At 43.0% G+C, this 20,632-nt stretch overlaps 1 protein-coding gene across 2 annotated transcripts in view; it reads left to right on the forward strand.

Annotated features, from left to right (window-relative positions):
- Window positions 1-20,632, forward strand: part of LOC106831015 (solute carrier family 28 member 3-like) — a 33,880-nt gene that overhangs the window by 8,788 nt on the left and 4,460 nt on the right. For both annotated transcript variants that reach the window (XM_044756684.2, XM_044756683.2), the window contains exons 4-16: window positions 14-203; window positions 1,285-1,429; window positions 2,676-2,789; window positions 3,409-3,486; window positions 5,560-5,640; window positions 7,006-7,086; window positions 8,898-9,023; window positions 10,655-10,785; window positions 13,736-13,904; window positions 14,305-14,502; window positions 19,011-19,092; window positions 19,828-19,926; window positions 20,151-20,271. In XM_044756684.2, the coding sequence (XP_044612619.2) occupies window positions 14-203; window positions 1,285-1,429; window positions 2,676-2,789; window positions 3,409-3,486; window positions 5,560-5,640; window positions 7,006-7,086; window positions 8,898-9,023; window positions 10,655-10,785; window positions 13,736-13,904; window positions 14,305-14,502; window positions 19,011-19,092; window positions 19,828-19,926; window positions 20,151-20,271 (1,615 nt within the window). The remainder of the gene's footprint in view (window positions 1-13; window positions 204-1,284; window positions 1,430-2,675; window positions 2,790-3,408; window positions 3,487-5,559; window positions 5,641-7,005; window positions 7,087-8,897; window positions 9,024-10,654; window positions 10,786-13,735; window positions 13,905-14,304; window positions 14,503-19,010; window positions 19,093-19,827; window positions 19,927-20,150; window positions 20,272-20,632) is intronic.

Below are 20,632 nucleotides of genomic sequence, written 5' to 3' on the forward strand. Positions count from 1 at the left end.
TGCTTCCTGACAGGTTGGCTGGCTATGGTGATTTCCGCATGTGTGCTCAACTTTCACCGAGCCCTTCTTCTCTTCGTGATCACCGTGGCTGCCATCTTCTTTGTGGTCTGGGATCACTTTATTCCCAAATATGAGCATCAAATCGAAGGGCTCCTGTCTCCTGGCAGAGAGTTTCTGGAGAGCCATTGGTTCTGGCTGAAGTGGTAAATGCAGTTGGTTCTCTTACTGCTGTTGAAGGGGAGCTTAGTCTTTTCGAAAACGCTTCCAAAACTGTGTTCTGAAATTGCTTCCTCATTTATGGGATATTCAAGCTAGCGGCAACTAGGGAATAATCTGTTAAAATCCTTTCATTTTACAAACAGGAAATCAAGGCCTGGATAAGGTGAGGACTCGTTCGAGATGTGTTCAAATGTCCCTACAAACTGCCTTAATTTCAACTGCCACTAAATGATAAGATGTTGTCCAAACGATGGGATGGTTCTCCTTTGCGGAGGTGACCCTCTGCTCTAGGCACAAAGCTGGCCTCCTTGGGAGGAAGGGTCTGTGAATTACTAAAGCCAACCCTGTCCTACAGGAGCCCGTGGCTTGCAGGTGACCACTCAGGGCGTTTCTCACAGTCTCTCTCTGTGAGACCTCCTCTCCCTCCACGTGGCCCTCCTTGGTAGGACCCAGGACCCATTCTCCCCAGCATGGCCCACCTGGGATCTACCAGGAAACTTCACACATCCTTGGCCTAATAAACCAGTGTTGTGCAATCCCAACACAGCACCCTTTCTGGTTCTGCCATCCAAGCCATGTGTCAACCTTCTCATGCCCACCAGATTCCCCAAGGAGTTGAATGTACGTTAAAGTCCAAGTTGGCTCTCTGGTGCTCAGGTGAGGTACCCTAACTGCAAAGAATGCATTTCAAATTCTCTCTAAAAGGGAAGAAGTTAACACCTCACCCATTGTCCAAAATGGAGATGAGGACTCCCCATAGATCTCTCAAAAAATCACAAAACTTCTCTCCAAACATCCTTTCTTCTCTCTGACCCCTTTATATATCCTTGAAGGGCCCAAGGGCTGTGGAATGAGGGGGACACATTGCTAATGTTTGCATTATAGCCACAACAAAAGAGGGTCTGTTGCAATTTCTGGAAGTATAACTTCTGTTGCCAGAGTGTGTTACTCTTAATATTCTTTGTTTGTTAGTTTAAGCCTGATTAAGATTTTCAAGTTAGCACTTGGATGCTACAAACAATGCCATAAATACAACAAAAGATGCTCCCTTTCTGGTTCTCTTAGGGTGATTTGGAGCTCTCTGATCCTGGGAGTTGTTTTCTGGCTGATCTTTGACACCGCCAAACTGGGCCAACGGCAGTTGGTGTCCTTTGGTGGGCTCATAGTGTACATTATCCTGCTATTTCTATTTTCCAAGCACCCAAGCAAAGTAAGTATGAAATTGATCCTTTTTTGTTTTTTCCTTCTTTTTTCTCAGGTGTGAATTGCTCTAAATATTGAGTGTGAGAGGATTTAACTGTTATTCAGTATTTTTCTTACCTTACTATGTTATTTTGAGTGGCTAGGGGGCCCTTCTTCCTGAACGTTCATAGAACTGTCACTTTCTCATTGTTCATTCTCAGTAATTTTCCAGTCACACAATCAGTGAGATGTTCTGTCGTGTCAAGTCCAACTTCTACTTCTGTACCCTCCTCTCCCCATTAAACACACATTCAATGAAAACTCATCCATTTTGATCCAGATTTCCCCAGACCAGTAAATAATCTAATATTCTACCATTGGATCCTGCAGTTTATCAAATTTCTTCTTCAATCTTGGCTATTTCACTCCAAAAATTTTTCCTGCAACAGTTGTGTTCACACTGAATTCCCATCTCATCCTTGTTCTGTCAGTCAGTAACCCAATACATGGGCAAGAATTCTGAGACATCAATTCTTTACAAGTGACTCATAATGGCAAATCCTGGGAGACTTTACTGGCTGAAAGGTTGACCCCTCAAAAAAAAAGCATTAGAGACAAAGGTCACCTAATATGATAAAATTCTTTCCCCTGTGAACATCTCTGCTGTGTTCTAGGCCTCCAATCCCATAGTTCTTTGCAGGCCGCTCATCTCTGCACCAAAAATGAAAGCAGCTGATTGTCCATGACTCTGCTCTCCCTGGGTCTGTGTTACAGATAATTGCTTCCTTTTACATTGAAATGAGAGCACTTCAACAGGGTGGAATTTCTTTCACTTAATTCACTTACAGTTTGTCAGATCAACAAACCTAAGACACACAGAGAAGTCATGTTCTGCCTCTCCATTTCCAGAAGGGGAAATAATTATATGTATTGAATATTTACAACATGACCATCAAGGCTAGATTCTTCCTCCTTATGGCCCTGCTAAGACTACTTTTGGATCTGAGTTTTTTTATCATGACATAATGGTTCCATACTCCCCTGAGACTGAAGGTGTCAAACTCAGGTTTAGAAAGAGAGAATACAGCCCTGAGACTTCTGCATATGAGTCTATCAAGAGACTCTCTTCTCATGACTGCTTGGGCCTCCCAGAGAAGGTGGGTCACAGGCCACGTGTGAGAATCTTCCAAGGAAACAGTGATCCTCTGGGCGTTTATGCTGAGGTCAGCATTCATCCTCTAATAAGACACATCTCTCTCCATCTTTCTGCATAGGTTCGCTGGAGGCCTGTCTTTTGGGGAATTGGGTTACAGTTTCTTCTTGGGCTTATAATACTAAGGACGGGCCCTGGATGTTGGGCTTTTCAGTGGTTGGGCAACAAAATTGAGGTAAGTTGGGTTCAATAGAACATCTTACTTTTATAGTGGCTTTTAACATTTGAATATAATCCTCAAGATATGTAAGAAATAGATTTATTTGTCTTCATGTATTGAATCAAATTTTAATTTCATACCATGAGTTAGACAAACAATTCTGTGTGGAAAATGTTAATCTGTCCAGTTTATTGATATTATTGTTGCCCCTCACCCATACCATCCACTGCATCACTCCCCTATCCCTGTTGCCCCCTTCATCTTGCCAAAGGGGTGCCACACTTCTGAGATGGTTCCACAAACAGAGAGACAGGCTCTCTTTGCATGTAGTGGTCAGCAGTGTCACCCATGTGCCATCTATTGCTTCTGGAGCAATTACCACACCCAGCTTACTCTTCAGCACCCTAGAGTCAGATTGAATGTTAGAAATGCCAGGAAAACTATGCACAGTTATAGTTCAAAAATACACTTCCCTTCCACCCACTGGAGGGAGGAAAGCGAGAAAATTAACTCTCCAAGTTTACCCAACAAATTTGCTGGGTCCTCACCCTCTTCAGGGTCTGGTGGGTCCTGAGGACGGTAACCACGGCTTCAGGGGTTATAATGATCTGCTCTTGTCCTTTCTTTATCTCAGACCTTCCTGGAGTACACAGATGCTGGTGCTTCCTTTGTCTTTGGTGAGAACTACACAGACCACTTCTTTGCATTTAAGGTAAAGCCAAATCCTTGTCTACAGAGTCACATCCTTTTCAATAACTTCTCTGTCTTTGTGGATGTTCGGGTGGAACTCAACTACCAGAAACCAGGCGTACAGCTGCTGGGCATGTCATAGGTGCACAGCACACCACAGTCCTTTCTCATGACAATTTTATCTGAAGTTGATGGATTGCAAATGTTTTACTTTGTTACTATAGCATTAAGTGAAACATGTAGAGTAGTCAGAAATATTGGAATACTTTTGGAGGGCCTGTAGCGTTGTCAGAGATACTTATGAAAAATCATACAGGGCAACAGTATCTGAGATTCCAGGGAAAACAACATTAGGTACCTGGCCATGAACAGGCATACGGCCACTAATGGCTTCCATGTCCAGAATCAGCGACAGGTGCACCCACAGGAAACCCTCAGTCCCAGGCTAGACAGGACAGCTGGTCACCCACATCAGCCTCTGTCCTTCCAGAACCATCCTCATGCTAAACCGTTCCCATTTTCCTTCAGCAGTATCTTTGCCTAGGGAGGCCTGGGGGCTGGGCCTTCTCCCAGCCAAAGAAGGATGTTATTTTACAGTGTAAAGGCAACCTGGCCCCATGCCCGGGCCTCATCGATTCCCTCCTGGGGCACTCATAAGACCCAGGAAGTCACTGTCCTCTGGGAAGTCCCTACAGATTCCTGTAGATGAGTCAGAAAGATGCATTTGGCTTTTTCTTCAGCTTTCCTTTTTGTGGTATATTATTCTTCCTACACTTCTAAACTGTCTTCTCACTTAGGGACTCTCAATTTACCTGAAAATTACCCCAGTTTCAGTTAGGCCAACTGTTAGGCTGGATATTTTCTTAAACTGCTGATTTGATGCTTTGGTGCTGAGATAACTAAGCCATCTCTGAAAGGTCAAGTGTTTACAAACTAAGATGGAAATATGCTCATATCTGATCTCAATCCAGAATGAGAAAAAATAAAGTCACAAAGAAAGTGTGACTTGCTGCCCAGACTGCACCAGTGTCTTCAGGCCTCCCTCCTGCTCCCCTCAGAGCAGTAGCCTCCATCCTCTCTACAAGCACAGAATTCCTTTGGGCACATTTAAGAGATGATCCCCTTCAACTCCCTGATGCTTTCAGGAAGGCTCTGCCTGCCCATTAAAGTCAACAAAATCACGTAAGTGTGTGAGCTCTGAATGAGGGTTCAGAATGTCTTTTAACATATAGTATTAATAGAGTTTCCCAAATTGGATCCTGTACAAATTGTCCTCAGTCATTCTGAGCCTCTGCTGGCAGCTTGTCCCTGGCCATTTAGCTGGGGAGCAGAGGGGAAGGGGTGTGGAGGGGTAGGGGTGGGAAGGGACTGAGACCGCAGCTCTGTGTGGTGTCTGCAGGGGAGACACGGCTCCTTGTAGACACACAGGCTGCACTGAAGGCATCCAAAGAGCATCAGGAAAATAGGATCTAGGAAAGGACAACCTTTGTGAACACAGATGTAAGCTGGTTTCCAAAGTTTAACTGTTTCTTAGTGATCAAAAGTCTATAAGTAAAATAATTATCATTCTAAAAGCTCAAAGAGTAGATGCTTCCTCCATAGGAGGCACTGTGTGTGAGGACCTACCATGCTCTATCTGATCTGTGCAGCCACTTTGAATGAGGATCTGAGGTTGCTGGGACTTAATCTTGACCCAGGTTACTCTGCTAATAAGTTGTGAAGCTCATGTCTTTTTAATATCAGAACAAGAACACCCATCAGTGGCCTTCAGTGTGTTGGGCCTAATTATTACAAATTCCTCCAAACCTTCATTCCTTCTCTGAGACACTAAAGGAAGAAAAGATAATTATAGCAGAGGGGAAATAAAATGTCAAGTTTCCTATGAAATATACTCAAGCTTATCTAGAGCAAATTAGATAAGAGACTGTAGATGGGGCAGCTGCCTGACAAAAGTACTGTTTAGTTCAAGAGGCATTTCCAGTATTTTTACAATGTTTCAGAGGAAAAGGAGGTAGAAAGAAGGAGACCTATCTGAAACCTACTAATACTCCTGAGGGCAACGTTAGCCCATGATTACTTTCATCTCCTCCCCCAGGTCCTGCCAATGGTGGTTTTTTTTGGTGCCGTCATGTCCGTGCTCTACTATCTTGGACTGATGCAGTGGATCATTAGAAAGGTACGGGACCAGAAGGGATGGGTGACAGGCATAGAGGTGATTATTTCAGGGACAAAGTCCTAAATACTTTTTATTCAGAGTTTTACAAAGTGACTCTCTTTTCACACTAAGATTCATTGCACTCTCCAAGTTACTGGATTCAAACCCAAAAATCCTACGTGTCCCTAGAGGGAAGTCTATCTCAGGGACTTCTGACAGGGTTTTGACTTGCAACCCACTGATATCTTCATGACACCTTAGCAATTGCTTCTTTAGCCACAGAATTGACTCCCACAGGTCCCACACCTGCCGGGGAGAACAGCACTGTCCTCCATCTTGGCGACCACCCTGTGCCTTATGCAGAGTCACTGCTTTTCCACAGGAGGTTCCAAAAGGGGGCACTCTGGTCTGGAAGCTACTAGAGAATCAGAGCAGGAAGGGGAACCTGCTTTTCACTCCTGAGGGAGTTTTATAAGCCCATAAATTTTTTTTTAAAGTCTAAAAAGTTAATCTCATTCCTGCTGGCCCAGCAACTGTCAGTCCTACAGTCACATGTTAGACCAGAAATCTATGAAACGTGTAAGCTAGTTTGAACGCACATGAGAGCAAGACCGTGCACACAGGGTTTGGGCACAACCCAGCCCTCCTTGGATCCCTGTCAATAAATAAAATGGAGAGAGAGAGAGAACCAGAATACCGGCAGAATTCAGTATTTCAGCAAGAGAACCAGGGCCTGCAATTTTCTGATTGTTGATTTAAACATTTAGAATTGCTGTGTTCATGTCTAAGGAGAAAGAATGCCACAGGAAGTCCCCATCCTAAGGTGGGAACCACAGTCTCCAGCTGGAAGGGGCACCATGAAAGTGGGACGATAAACCGTGTTAGATTGAGAGTTAAGAAGAAAAAGCCAAACATAAACTACACCCCACTACTTATTAGCTGGGTGGTTTTTGACAAAACAGCTAAACTGTTCTGTGCCTCAGTTTCACTTCTATCAAATGGGCATAATTATAGGACCTCCCTCAAAGGGTTATTGTGTGGATTAAAGCATTGCTCAGATCAAGGGCTCAAAACTGCCTGGAATGCAGTAAGCCTGCCATGACTGTCAGCAAGTATTATAACTTATGGCTGGTCCACAACGTTTCAGTAGAAATTCATTCATATAATGTTGAAATTATGTGCAATGACTCAGACTTACCCCTCCAATAGGAGGGTGTGATTGGCCTGCTCTGAGGACTAGGTAAAATATCCTCACAGTTAGCACATTGCTGGCCTGCCTACAGTTGTTGAAGGCCTCAGCAATTTCCTCCAAAGGTTTTATCCCTACTCTGAAGTTTTGTGTATATAAATAGCTCTTCACTGACTTTGTCCCTTGTCCCCTTTTAGGTTGGATGGCTCATGCTGGTTACTGTGGGATCATCTCCTATTGAATCTGTAGTTGCTGCTTGCAATGTATTCTTTGGATACGTAAGTTGTAATACCAACAAAACAAAACCAAACACCTGCTGAAATGGACACTTTTTCCAGAAAGTGAAATAAAAAAATATGATGGTTTTATTTCTTTTAGTGTAGAGGGAAGAGTGTCAAAAAAGGAACCCTCAGGACTGACAAAGTCTGAATCGCTTTGTCAAAGCATTGGACTTCTCATGCATAGATTCTCAATCAATCTTTTCTAAGTTTATAGAATTGTTGAGGCCTCTGGCTCACCCTTCAGAGGTGAGCAGCTCATTCACTCACATGGAGTTCACCACTATCTCATGCCTGCAAACCCATAGCAGGTAGCCTCACATGCTGTAGTGTAAGGCTGGGGCGATGAAAGAGCCAGGAAAGGCTCCCACCTACAACTGTGCAGCTGTATAGATACCTGAGTTCATTCTCAACTTGTCTGAACTGGCCAAGAGTCTGTCTTTGCTGAGCCTGAGGAACAACGCTGATGAGCAAAAGTATTTTCACTCCCCAATCCATTCCACAGTTAAATGCTCTTTTGCCTGAAGTCCATTTAAGCAAAGAAATATGGCACAAAAGGGGTGTCTCTCAAAACAGGGCATTCCTAAGGGGCAGATGAGTGAGAAATAAGAATAATCGTCCTCATCACTCTGCACATGGAGCTTCAGGCAGAATGGAGTTACATGCCAAGGAAACCAAGTGTGAGTGCTCACTAGCACGGCTGCCCAAGGAAATTGGATTTGAAGCAAAAATAGTCACCCAGAAAAACACATGGCTGTGGATCCCAGGCTTACGACTGCTCCAGGCAGCTGAGCCTTCTTATCGGCCAGCCTAGGTTGCTAACCTGGGGCACAGTCTTCAGAGCAGGGCCCATGCTTCCTTCCCTAGGAGTTCAAATTATTATAATTACAGTCATAAGATCTCTCTGGACTAATCAGGGCACCATCTTGAGTTGATTCCTCCTACCTGTGGGGTAAGAGGGCTCATGTACTGAATTTCTATTCAGTCCATAAATTGACGCTCAACACATTCACTCTTACAGAACCATTAGAAATGATAAAATTGTAAAATTGCACACATGCTCACTTTGGTACCTAATATGCTAAAAGTTGAGCTATTATTTATGGAAAGCCCCAGGCTGCAGGCTGCCTGCCCTTCTTGAGGGGCCTCAAGCCTTTACAACTGCACTCTACCTGATTCCTTTCCACCCAAGGGGAAGAAGGGGTCTTGATTCTCATTAGGAAAAGGTCTCTGGGCACCTGTCCTTGTTATTTATTTTATGCTTATATCTCTATTTCCCTGTGGTGTCAGCAAGGAGATTTAAAGTCTGTCGAGATGAAGCTAGAAGATGGGAAGCCACAGAGGCCTGGGAATCCCCAGTTCTCAAGGCCAGGCCACTGGGCAGAGTTACTTAGCCAATGGTGTTCCAACCTTAGAAAAGTGTCCCAGCCAGTGGAGTCCAGTCCCAGGCTAAGTGGGGGCCTTGTGTGAATTGGCCTTGCACACTCTGCAAACTTTACACATGATTCTGTACGCACACTGACCTAGAGTTCAAATGACCCAGACAGCTAGGGTGTAGGCTTTCAAACTCCAGCATGCATCAGAAGCACCTGGAAGGCTGTTAAAACAGGATTGCTGGCCCCACCCCCAGAGTTTCTGATTCAATAAGTCTGAGAATTTGCATGTCTAAGGAGTTCCCAGGTGATGCTGATGGAGCTGGTCTCAGGTCCTCTCTTAGAAATACTGCTTTAGAGGATGGAATTTTGGGTAGATTGGCATACCCTCCTAAGACTTAAAAGGGAACGCTTAATCTGTTCACTCTCTGTTTCTAGACGGAGTCTCCACTGCAGATCCGGCCATATTTACCATACCTCACCAGGTCCGAGTTCCACGCAATCATGACCACTGGGTTTGCTACCATCGCAGCAAATGTCTTTGGCACATATGTTTCTCTTGGGGTAAGAATGTTTGGGGATCAATTTATGGAAAATACAACCTCTTCTTTCTTTGCTTTTGTCATTTCTTTTTTTTCTTTGCCGTTGCTGCTGGATAAGGAGGCCCAAAGATTCCTTTTTGCTGGATGACTGGTCAAAGTTCCTTTGGCATTTGAATGGAGTGCCCAAAGGAGCTTTGGGGCTTCACTTTTATATCCCTGCCACCTAAATGTGAATCTTATCCAACCATGGCAGCATACAGTGATATTATGAGGCTACTGTGGCTGAAAATATAAATATGTAAAATAAAAAACAATTACACTAGTAAAGGCAATATAAACCAGAGGTCAGCAAAGAATGACCCATGGGCCAATTCTAGATCACTCTTCTTCTCTTGTAACTGAATTTATACTGGAAACCAGCTACTCCTATTTGTTTCTCTCTGGCAGCTTTCATGCTACAGAGTTGAGTACATGTGGCCCAAAAAGCCAAAAATATTTACTCTCTGGCCCTTTACAGAAACAGTTTTCTGACTCTGACCTAGAGCAGTGGTTCTCAAACCTTACTGCACATTAGAATCACCTGGGAGCCTTTAAAAGCCCGAATACCCAGGCCCATCCCCCAGAGTAATTAAACCGGAATCTCTTGGGGTGAGACCCAGGCATCAGTATTTTTTTAAAGCTCCTCAGATTCCAATGTACAGACCGTTGAGAGCTGGTGGACAATAGCGTAAGGATGGAGAGCCTTATGATAACTGGGGCGTGTGTCCTAAGCACAGAGCCGGCAAGCTACACGTAGATGTAGCCCCCATGGGAGAAATGGAATCAACAGCAGCCATGTGACCCAGGCGACTGGGCGTTCTTACAAGATAGGCGAGTTTCACTCCAGGGCTTCATCTGTTTCTCGAAGCTGATCAGCAGGAAGAGGGAACAGGGAAGAGGAAAAGGGTCAAGGAGACCTCAGGAATAGCACTATGACTGGATCCCCGGATGATCCACTCTGCCACCACTGTGGGAACGCTGCCTCCAGAAATGTGCTGGGTGGAATGGGCGTGGGGAGGGGGTGCTGATTCTGGAATTCTGAAAAGATAGGGAAGAGAATCCAGAAACAATAAGGGTGTGGGGAGGGGAGGGGAAAGAGTTTAAGTAGACCTGCGGTGAGGAGAGCAGAGATGCTTACAGATCACAAGGACTCTGCGTAAATGAGTGTTAGGTAAAGGCACAAACTTTCAGCAGAGCACAAGGAAGACGGAGAGTGTTGTATCCATGCCTGCAGTCCCAGACACCCTCATCTAAATCGAGATGTAATGAAATATGGGCTCTAGGGACTGTTTGAACATTCCAAAGGACCACAGAGAGGTGGAGGGATCTCTGAAAGCTCCTACAGCACAGGATTAATTCTCGTCTGAAATGTTCGGAGTTTGATTTTGTGCTTCTCCCTGAAGATGTGGTCAATTCACACAAATTCCTCCCTCTGATTCTCACGGTGATGCCAGCTTGGCTCCCTGAGCTCCCCCAAGCTTCCAAAGAAACATTGTTTTCTGGCATAGACACAGTTCCTGCCCATCTCTTCCCTTGTGCGTGTTTTGAGTCATTCTTTCTGAACACAACAGAAAAACTAAACCTAGGTTGGCCTTCTTTCTCCTAAAATCACAGATTTCACCCGCCCACTTATTAACTGCTTCAGTTATGTCAGTGCCCGCGTCATTGGCTGTGGCTAAACTCTTTTGGCCTGAGACAGAAACACCTAAAATAAGCCTCAAAAATGCCATGAAAATGGGAATGAGGTAAGTGAGATTCGTTCACCTCATTAATGACTATACAAGCTGACGGCGGGGGAGCAGGGGGAACAGGTCCACATTCAAAGAACAGCAAAAAATTGAGAGAACACAGTGAATTACAGTATTAAAGTGAATTTAATATCCCACTGACTATTAGACTTCACTCCAAAAGATCTTGTTCAACCCTTGAAAACCATTTTTTGTTCACTGAAGTATAGGTGACATACAGTATTAGTTACAGGTGTACAACATAGTGATTCAACATTTATACTTGTTATGAAATGATGACTATAGCAAGTCTAGTAACCATCTGTCACCATACAAAGTTATTACTGTCTTATTGACTATATTCCTTATGCTGTACATTACATCCCCATGGCTTATTTATTTTATAACTGGAAGTTTGCACCTTTTAATCCCCTTTGGCAATTTCACCCACCTCCCTCCCCTCCATTGCCTACCACTTTGTTCTCTGTATCTGAGTTTGTTTCTGTTTTGTTATATTTATTCATTTGTTTTTCAGATTCCACTTATAAGCAAAATCATACAGTATTTCTATTTCTCTGTCTGACTTATTTCACTTAGGATGATACCCTCTAGGTCCATCCATGTTGTTGCAAATGGCATGATTTCATTCTTTTTTATGGCTGAATCATATTCCGTAATATATGTACACTCGTCTTCTTTATCCATTCATCTATTGATGGGCACTTAGGTTGCCTCCATATTTTGGCTATTGTAACTAGTGCTGCAGTGAACACAGGGTGCATATATCTTTCTGAATTACTGTTTTCATTTTCTTTGAATAAACATCCAGAAATAGGATTGCTGGATTGTATAGTTGTTCTATCTCTAATATTTTGAGGAATCTCCATACTATTTTCCATACTGGCTGGCTGCACCAGTTTATATTGCCAAAAACAGTGTACAGGAGTTCTCTTTTCTTCACATCCTCACTTACACTTATTTCTTGTCTTTTCGATAATAGCCATTCTCACAGGTGAGATGATAACTCGTAGTTTTGATCTGCATTTCCCTGATTAATAGTGATGTTGAGCGTCTTTTCATGCATCTGTTGACCATCTGTATGTCTCCTATGGAAAAATGTCTATTCACATTCTCTTCGCACTTTTAATTGGATTTTTTGTTTGTCATCTGCCGAGTTGTATGAGTTCTTTATATATTTTGGATATTAACCCCTTATTGGATATATCATTTGCAAATGCCTTCCCCCATTCAGTAGGTTGTCTTTTTATTTTGTTGATGGCTTCCTTCATTATAAAAGCTTTTTAGTTTGATATAATTCCATTTGTTTATTTTTGCTTTTACTGCCTTTGCCTGAGGAGACAGATGATCCATAAAAATATTGCTAAGACCAATGTCTAAGAGCTGACTGCCTAAGTTTTCTTCTAGGAGTTTTATGGCTTCACGTCTTACATTCAAGTCTTTAATCCATCTTGAATTTATTTTTGTGTATGGTGTAAGAAAATGGCCTCATTTCAGTCTTCTGCATATAGCTGTCTAGGTTTCCTAACACCATTTGTTGAAGAGATTCTCTTTTCCCTTTTGTATATTCTTGCCTTATTTGTTGTATATTAATTGACCATGAAAGCAGGGATTCATTTCTGGGCTCTCTATTCTGTTCTATTGATCTCTGTGTCTGTTTTTGTGCCAGTATCACACTGTTTTGATTACTATAGATTTGTAGTACAGTTTGAAATCAGGGAATGTGGTGCCTCCAGCTTTGTTCGTCTTTCTCAAGATTGCTTTGCTGAGAACCTTTCTAAATACCTGAAAGTCATTACATTTCCTTGACTTCAATGTAGGTATTTTATTTTAAATATCGTGTGGTGTTCATTTAGCCTTGATTTAAGATTTTTGCAAAATCATTGGATGACCATTTCTGGAAATGTCTCATATGATAGAGAAAGAAGCCGTGATATGGGTATCCTTAACCTTTCTTCAGTTCATTTTCTTTTGCCCTGTGTAAAACAAAGAGAAAAGGGTGGAAAAGACCAAGGGATTTAGGTTATTCAAAAGTGTTTCATTGGGGCCAACCCTGTGGCCTAGTGGTTGAGTTCAGCATGCTCCACTTTAGCAGCCTGGGTTCAGTTCCTGCTGAAGACCTACACCACTTATCAGCAGCCATGTTGTGGTGGAGACCCACATACAAAATAGAGTAATATTGGTACAGATGTTACCAATCTTAGGGAGAATCTCCCTCAGCAAGAAAAAGAAAAAAAAAGTATTTTATTAAATAACAGAATCCAACAACCAACATGTTTCCAAGATTCACCTCTTGTTTGTATGGAGGTAAAGTCATAACCATGAATGAAAAGTCAAGTTGCCAAAGAATATATATATGGAATACGTGTGATTCCACTTATAAAGTTAGCAAATGTGTGAACCTACACAACATGTTATTTAGGGATGCAGACATATAGGGAAATTGAAAAGAAAGGGAATGATAAGCAACTTCTAGGGAGCCAGGTACCTATGAGATTGAAGAGGATGAGATTAAGGGAGGGCACGGTGTGAGGAGGGGGACCTAAGTTGAGGGTGACCTTCCATTTCTTAGGTGATGGATATTCAGGCCTTCCTTAAAGTATTAGTGCTTATTCCATGAATATGTTATAAATATTCTCTGGTAGCTACTTTTAATTAAATAAAATTTTTAAAAGTATAGTATTTTATCTCTTCCCAACTTTTTAATTATAAATGCCACCAATTAAAAGAGTAGTAAAACAGTTAGACACCCATATGCCCATCACCTACACTCAGTAATTATAAATACCTTCATGATTTCATGGAATCCAGGTGAGGATTTTAACCAAGGCATGGGCCTGAGAATTTGTCTCTCCATCCGAATGAGCTCTGATTTCCCCATATCTACACCTGTGATGTCCATCTGCTGACAGCTCCGTGGTAATTCTGCCATTGCTATTTTTTTATAAAGTGATTCAAGGAATATCCTAGAAGCAGCATCACAGGGAGCATCCGCATCCATCTCCCTGGTGGCAAACATCACTGTGATTCTGATTGCTTTCCTGGCCCTGTCGTCTTTTGCGAATGCAGCCCTGTCCTGGTTTGGAAGCATGTTTGACTACCCACAGCTGAGTTTCGAGGTATATATTCTATCATGTTTGTTCTCCATTTTGTTTCTGCCCATCTTTGTTTAAAAATAAAATAGGTTTGTGAATCACCTTCCCTAACTGCCTCTAGTGCACTCTTACACCAACACAAAACTTAGATGTATCCTCTATCTTCCCACAGCTCTTTCTCTGTCTCCTATTACCCTCATTCCACCAACATACTGTCATTCTCTCCATCCGAAGGATCCAGTCACTTCATATGGCTAATTTGAACCTTGACTTCTAATGGATGAAGATGGACAAGGGCACATGAGGGGATTTCTATGTCTATAAGGACACACAGAGGGGTGGGAACAATCTTGTCATGAGGGTGAGGCAGAAGAATGGGAGCAAATAGCTACTCTAATAAAGTATCCATTTTTGGTTTTTGTAGATGATATGCTCCTACATCTTCATGCCCTTTTCCTTCATGATGGGAGTGGACTGGCAAGACAGCTTTATGGTTGGCAAACTCATAGGTTATAAGACCTTCTATAATGAGCTTGTGGCTTATGGGCGCCTCTCAAAATTGGTGAATTTACGGAAAGAGGCTGGACCCAAATTTGTGAATGGTGTGCAGCAATATATGTCGGTGAGTAAATATTTTGATTTTTTGGTGCACGTCTTTATCACATACATACACTCAACAAATAGTTACTAGTGCCTCTGTGTGTCAGGCAAGGCACTTGGGATAAATCAAAGAACAAAACAGACCCAAATCCCAGAGCTCATGGAGCTCATAATGAACATAGCACCACATAATTCTCAGTTATGTTGAATTAATAATCTTGTGTGTGTGTAGAACCACAGCTAATCCTTACCACTGCAGTCATGTACCCTTGAGCACTATGGATCCAATCCCAGAGTCATATGAGCTGGGACTGGAATCAGTCCATCAACAAACATTTATCGAATGCCTTCTGTGTGCAGTGTACCTAGAAACAGAGGCCACAGCGTTGAACAAGTGATAAGGCCTCTGCCCTCCTGGGTCTCAGAGTCTAATGATCAGGAAGCTCTCTTCCTTTCAGCTTAAGGAATTCTATGAACTCTGAGAAACTGCCTAAATGCAACCTAGTGCCCGGACATCCTAACGAAGTAGTGAGACACAATCACTGCTCTCCACGTAGAGGAGGGAAGAGAAGAAGCTCAGGGTCTATTGTCTGAACCTTTGAAACAAGTGCCCTAGAACTATGTCAGGCCTTCAGGTCGATAGCCTGCAAGGAGATGCTCATGTCCCCTTGGCCTTGGATGGGGTAAGGGAGCTCAGGTTGGGCTCTTACTTGGGCCATATTTGCAGCTGAGTCTCCAACTTTTATTTTCCTAAAGAACAGAATTGGCACACACGGAAACTCTTAGGGAAACGGTGAGTATTTCTGGCCACCACTATGATCCATGGAAACAATCCATTTGGAATTAATGTCCTAGGCACATATTGGGCTTTTAAAGGAAAGGGGAGGGAAAGCATGCTGCCCAAGCTCCTAACTGAGATGGCCCACCTATGAACAGCCCCCACTCTCCAGCCTCCCAGAGACAAAACATGCGCATTTACTCCCACGTGTTACACAAAATAACAGCACACCCCAGGAGAGTATTGATTTGTGTGTTCTAATCAGGGGCATTTGACTCACACTTCTGATGTGAATAGTGACTCTGTAGGTCTCCTGTTTCTCATATGCTCATTCTTCAGCTGACCACGCAGTGGGGCTTGGCCAAATGTCCTCGTTGTCTGGATGCCACCACAAAGCAGCTTGCTTCCCTGCCAAAAGTAAACCATAGGCTCAGTTAAGTGAAATGTTTTTTATTCCCAACTGCCAGTTGTCAGGAGAGAGTAGTTTTGTTAATGAGCAAAGCAAGCTCACAGGTCTGGCAGTGCTGAGCAGGTTTGTGAGCAGGTTAGTAAGAGGATAGAGACAGGCCAGTAGAGCTGATTCAGGTTGGAGGTGAGCCCAACCAGGGGCAGGTGCACAGAGGACATTTAGGAATATGAGCTCAATGGCTTCTGTTATTGTTGTCTCACAATGGGAAAAGCATTTTGTTTTTCCCAGTTTCTTATTTCTAATCAACAAAATGGGGATGAGTCCCTGCAATTTCTGTTTACCAACAAAGAAGTGGAGGGGGTGTCCAAGTAGTCTCCTGGAAAAGGTACCACGTGACTGAAGTGTAAGATCTGGCTCCATAAGGCAAAAACTCTGTGTTACCCATTAAATTATGCCCAATGCTGATCTCCATCTAAGGTAAGAGGTCAGCATGTGTATGTTGCACTTTATTACTCCATTTTCTCTTTCTTAAAGATGATACTTTGCATGTTTGTTTGTTTATATGTAATACATTTCATGGCACAGAATTCAAAAGGTACAAAAAGCTATAGAGGGAAAAGTGAGTCATCCTCCCTATTTCACTGGCGCTAGCTCCTCTCCCTGTGCCGTATTATGTTCACTGTTCTTAGCCTTGCTCTTTTCTCTTAATAACACATCTCAAATGCCTTTCCACACCAGTGCCTGTGACACAGTATTCTATGTGCAAGCACACCATAACCTATTTTAGCCAGTCCCCTGTTGATGAACACTCTTATCGATTTTTTGCTATTGGAAGTAGTGCTACAATGACCGTCCCTGTACATATGGCATCTTTGCTCATGTCAAGGAGAGCTGTAGGATGTACTATTAATTTCCTAGTGCAGTTCTTTCCACCATGTAGTCTTGCACATTTATGGGCAACGACAAAGTGGAATCATCCCAGCTTCCTTTCCCTCTTTTTATAAAACCCTACGTGGCCCCATCTGTGTGCCCTCCTCTGCAGATCCCCAGAAAGGAGAAAGAGGACTCTCGAGCACTTCACGCCCTCTCCCTCCCCATGGTCTCCTAATAAGCTGGCCTGTTTTTGAAGCCAATTGAACTAAATGAAAAGCACTAGACAGAGCAGGGGACGAGGATGAGCTATTCCAGAAACAGTGGACTGCTCAAATACTTGAAATATTTTTTCCCTTTCTGCTATATGCATGCTGATTGAAAACATCAACAAAGGAGTTCTCAGAAACCAGGGAAAAAGAGGCGCTTTCTCAACTAAAACTTACCATAACCATTTGAGTCTTGAATGGCAGCTTTAAAAAATCCAGCTAGTGAAAGAAATAAAGGCACCACCAGTTTTGAATGTAGCATTGGCCTGGTTTGTTTTTTGAACTAAATCATAGATTTTTCAGGATTTTCGGGGAAAATAATTGTTGCCTCAATTGTCAGGGTGCCTTTGCCAGATTGGGTGTTCCTCCAGTGAACAGTGAAGTGCCCTGGCTCTTCCAATCCTCTGCAGTCAGTCCCTCACCCTGAGAAAGAACCATCTGGCCGAGCAGCACCTCTTGCCTTCAGAATAGAGATGGAGGGCCACGCTCACACTTGGACGAATTCACCTTCCATCCTCTCATGGCCCTGTGAGAGGATAATCCGTTCTCCCACTTCGAAGAGGCACCTAATGTTCCTATGGGCTGGTCAGAGCTGAGGAGCAAAGAAAGGCAAGCACACCCCACAACCAGATGGAAAGGACTCCTGTGAAATCTGTGAGCTGCCTTTCTACTGATATGATTCCTTTTCCAGTATATCCTTTATACTGAAATACAATTTACATACAAAAAAGGCCCATTTTTGGTGTACATGTGAATTTTAACAAATGTGTCCCCTGTGTAACCATGACCACAATCAGATATAGAACATTTCCACCACACCTAGAAAATCTTCCTCATGGCCAGTGTAGTCAACAGCCCCCGACTCCCACACAAACCCAGTCCCAGGAATGTATAAAGAACTGTTGTAACTCAACAATAATAATAAGACAAGTGCCTAAGAAATGAATAAAGAGATTTTACAAAGGACATGCAAACATCCAATAAGCACATGAGATGTTCAATGGTGTTTATCACTAGGGAAATGCAAGTTAAAACAATGAGATCCCACCACACATCCACTAAAATGGCTGAAAAAGTGGACAATACTAAGTGTTAGCAGAGATGTGGAGCAACTGGAACTCTTGTACATCATTGGTGAGAATGTAAAGTGACATAACCTGTTTTTAAAATACAAACATACTTCACAGTTTCTTATCAAGTTAACATCCACTGCCTGCATGACCCAGCAATCCCTCTACTGGAAATTTTCCCAGGAGAAATAAAAAGATATACCCACAAAGGCTGTAGATGAATATTTATAGCAGCTTTACTCCTAAAAGTCCCAAGTTGGAAATGACCCAAATGTGCTTCAACAGGTAAATGGATACACAAATTGTAGATTTCTATAAAAGAGCATACTACTGTGCAATAAAAAGGCAAATAAATAATACATGCAACAACATGAACGCTAAGTGATTCCACTCATAGGAAATTCTAGAACAAGCCAAAGTAATGTATGGTGAAAGAAAGATCATTGGATTCTGAATAAGTCTTTTGTCAAATGTGAATGTTTTCTGGGACCAATTTTGTATCTTCAGCAACTGGTTCTGTGCCTGGCACATTATAGCAGGTGGCCAGGTCACATTGAATATTTAAAGTTGTTATTGAGGGGCCATCCCCGTGGCTGGGTGATTGAGTTCGTGTGCTCCACTTCAGGTCCCAGAGTTTCACTGGTTCGGATCCTAGACATGGACCTAGCGCCACTCATCAAGCCATGCTGAGGCAGCGTCCCACAGAGCAGAACCAAAAGGACCTACAACTAGAACATATAACTATATACTGGGGAGCTTTGGGAAAAAGGGGAAAAAAACACAAGATTGGCAACAGATGTTAGCTCAGGAGCCAAACTTTAAAAAAAAATCCTGGATTCTTCAAAAAAAAAAAAAAGTGTCACTGAGCAGAAAGTAACATTTGTAGGGGCCCAAACTACCAATTCCAAGTCCTTTGTAGAGAGTCTCTGAATCCACACAGCCCCTTTGTCTCCATTGAAATTCAAGGGGAAATGGAAACTAGAATCTAGGAAGCAACAGGTGTTTGACACGGTGCACTGCGCACTTATTTGCCAGTATTGATTCTGTCATCAGAATAGGAAGCCCAGTTAGGGTGTCAGATTTACTAAGTTGGTCACACCATGTATGCATCTGTGTCTTTATGCTTATTTACAGATTCGTTCTGAGACAATTGCCACTTATGCTCTCTATGGCTTTGGCAATATCTCTTCCCTAGGAATAGCGATCGGCACATTCAGTAAGTAAAAACAATATTCTTCAACAAAAGATGTGTTGTAAACATGCTTCAGATCTCCATGTTGCTCTGTAACATTATTCAAATCGGGAAAAGAAGGCCCTGCAAGAGCAGTGAATCCTTTGGGGTCTATTTGTTATCCCTGCTCTGCAATGTAGTTTCACTGTGTAGACCCAAGCTAACATCGGGAAGAATTTGTCCAAATGCACAGGTGCTTTTCCAGCCAGGGATGACACATGGCTTGCACTTCCCATGCCAATTCCAGTAGACTTATAATGGCTGCCTGGAGAAAGATTCTGAGGTCCAATGGAAGTTAAGTGGGAAAATGCTGTAATTCATGAGTGATGTCTTCCATGGGCATAGATGTGGATGGTGACACATGATTTGCAGATGTTTGGGATCCTTCCTTGCGATGCATTTGCACTGCTGTGCCCTAAGCACAACACTGTGTGCGCCCTTTGGATGAACCTTAGGACTTGTGTCTTCTGTGGAGAATGGAAGCCTCTGGGCCTTTCAGTGTGGACAGACTTCTTTTCCTCCCGCACCAGAGGACTTCTCTGGACGTGGAACTCATCACTAAGCTCTTGAATCTTGAATTTCCAAGCTAAGTTTGAATAAAAAAAGGAAAAGTCAGCCGATCTGAGACTCCAGCCCCAAAACAATTCTCAGAGGTTAGAAATTTGGAATTCTAAACAATAAGCTTCAACATTAACCTCGTATCTGCTTCCATGTTTCCAGCATCCATTGCTCCTTCCAGGAAGCGTGACATCGCCGCAGTGGCAGTGAGAGCTCTGATTGCAGGAATCATCTCCTCCTTCATGACCGCCTGCATTGCAGGTACTGCTTCCGTCTTTGTGTCTTGTGTCCCTGTGCCCACAACTCTGAGGGGGCAGTGCCTGCAACCTGCACATGCAGCATATGCTGTGCAGAGAGCTGAGAGGCAGGGCTGTGTTAAGCACTTCGTGAAGTGAAATGTGTGGAGCGTGGTGGAGAAGTTGGAACAGGAGACGTCAGTGACCTCGTGAATTAATAAAATCCGTGGCGCTCTGTTCCACTTCTAGGCATCCTCTCCAGCACTCCTGTAGACATCAACTGCCATCACATTTTAGAGAACGCCTTCGCCTCCGGCTTACCTCAAAACACAACCAATGTGGTGTCCTGTTGCCAGAACCTATTGAGCAGGTATTGTATTCTTGATCATAAATTCTTTATATCCATCATTAATTTAAAAATCAGACCTAAAGACCCCATCCACTTATTTTTAATCTTCATAACTCTTACTTTATTTAAATATGAGAACGTCTGTGGCAATTCTAACTGCCTTTCATTTTGACGTTTCTAGGCTAAGACTAGGACCCATAGCCATCTAGTGTCCCTCAAGCGCTTCACGTGTCCCCACTGTGTGTTGTGCACTGGTGTGAATCAGCTCGCTCACACCTTGCAGACACTGTGTAAGTTAGGCACTGTCGCTTTTTTAAGCATTATATAAAATCAGGACTTGGGGAGGCTATGTCACTGACCCAAGCAAAATGAGCGCAAGCAC

Source organism: Equus asinus, chromosome 23, assembly GCF_041296235.1.
Source record: "Equus asinus isolate D_3611 breed Donkey chromosome 23, EquAss-T2T_v2, whole genome shotgun sequence".
Lineage (NCBI taxonomy): Eukaryota > Metazoa > Chordata > Mammalia > Perissodactyla > Equidae > Equus > Equus asinus.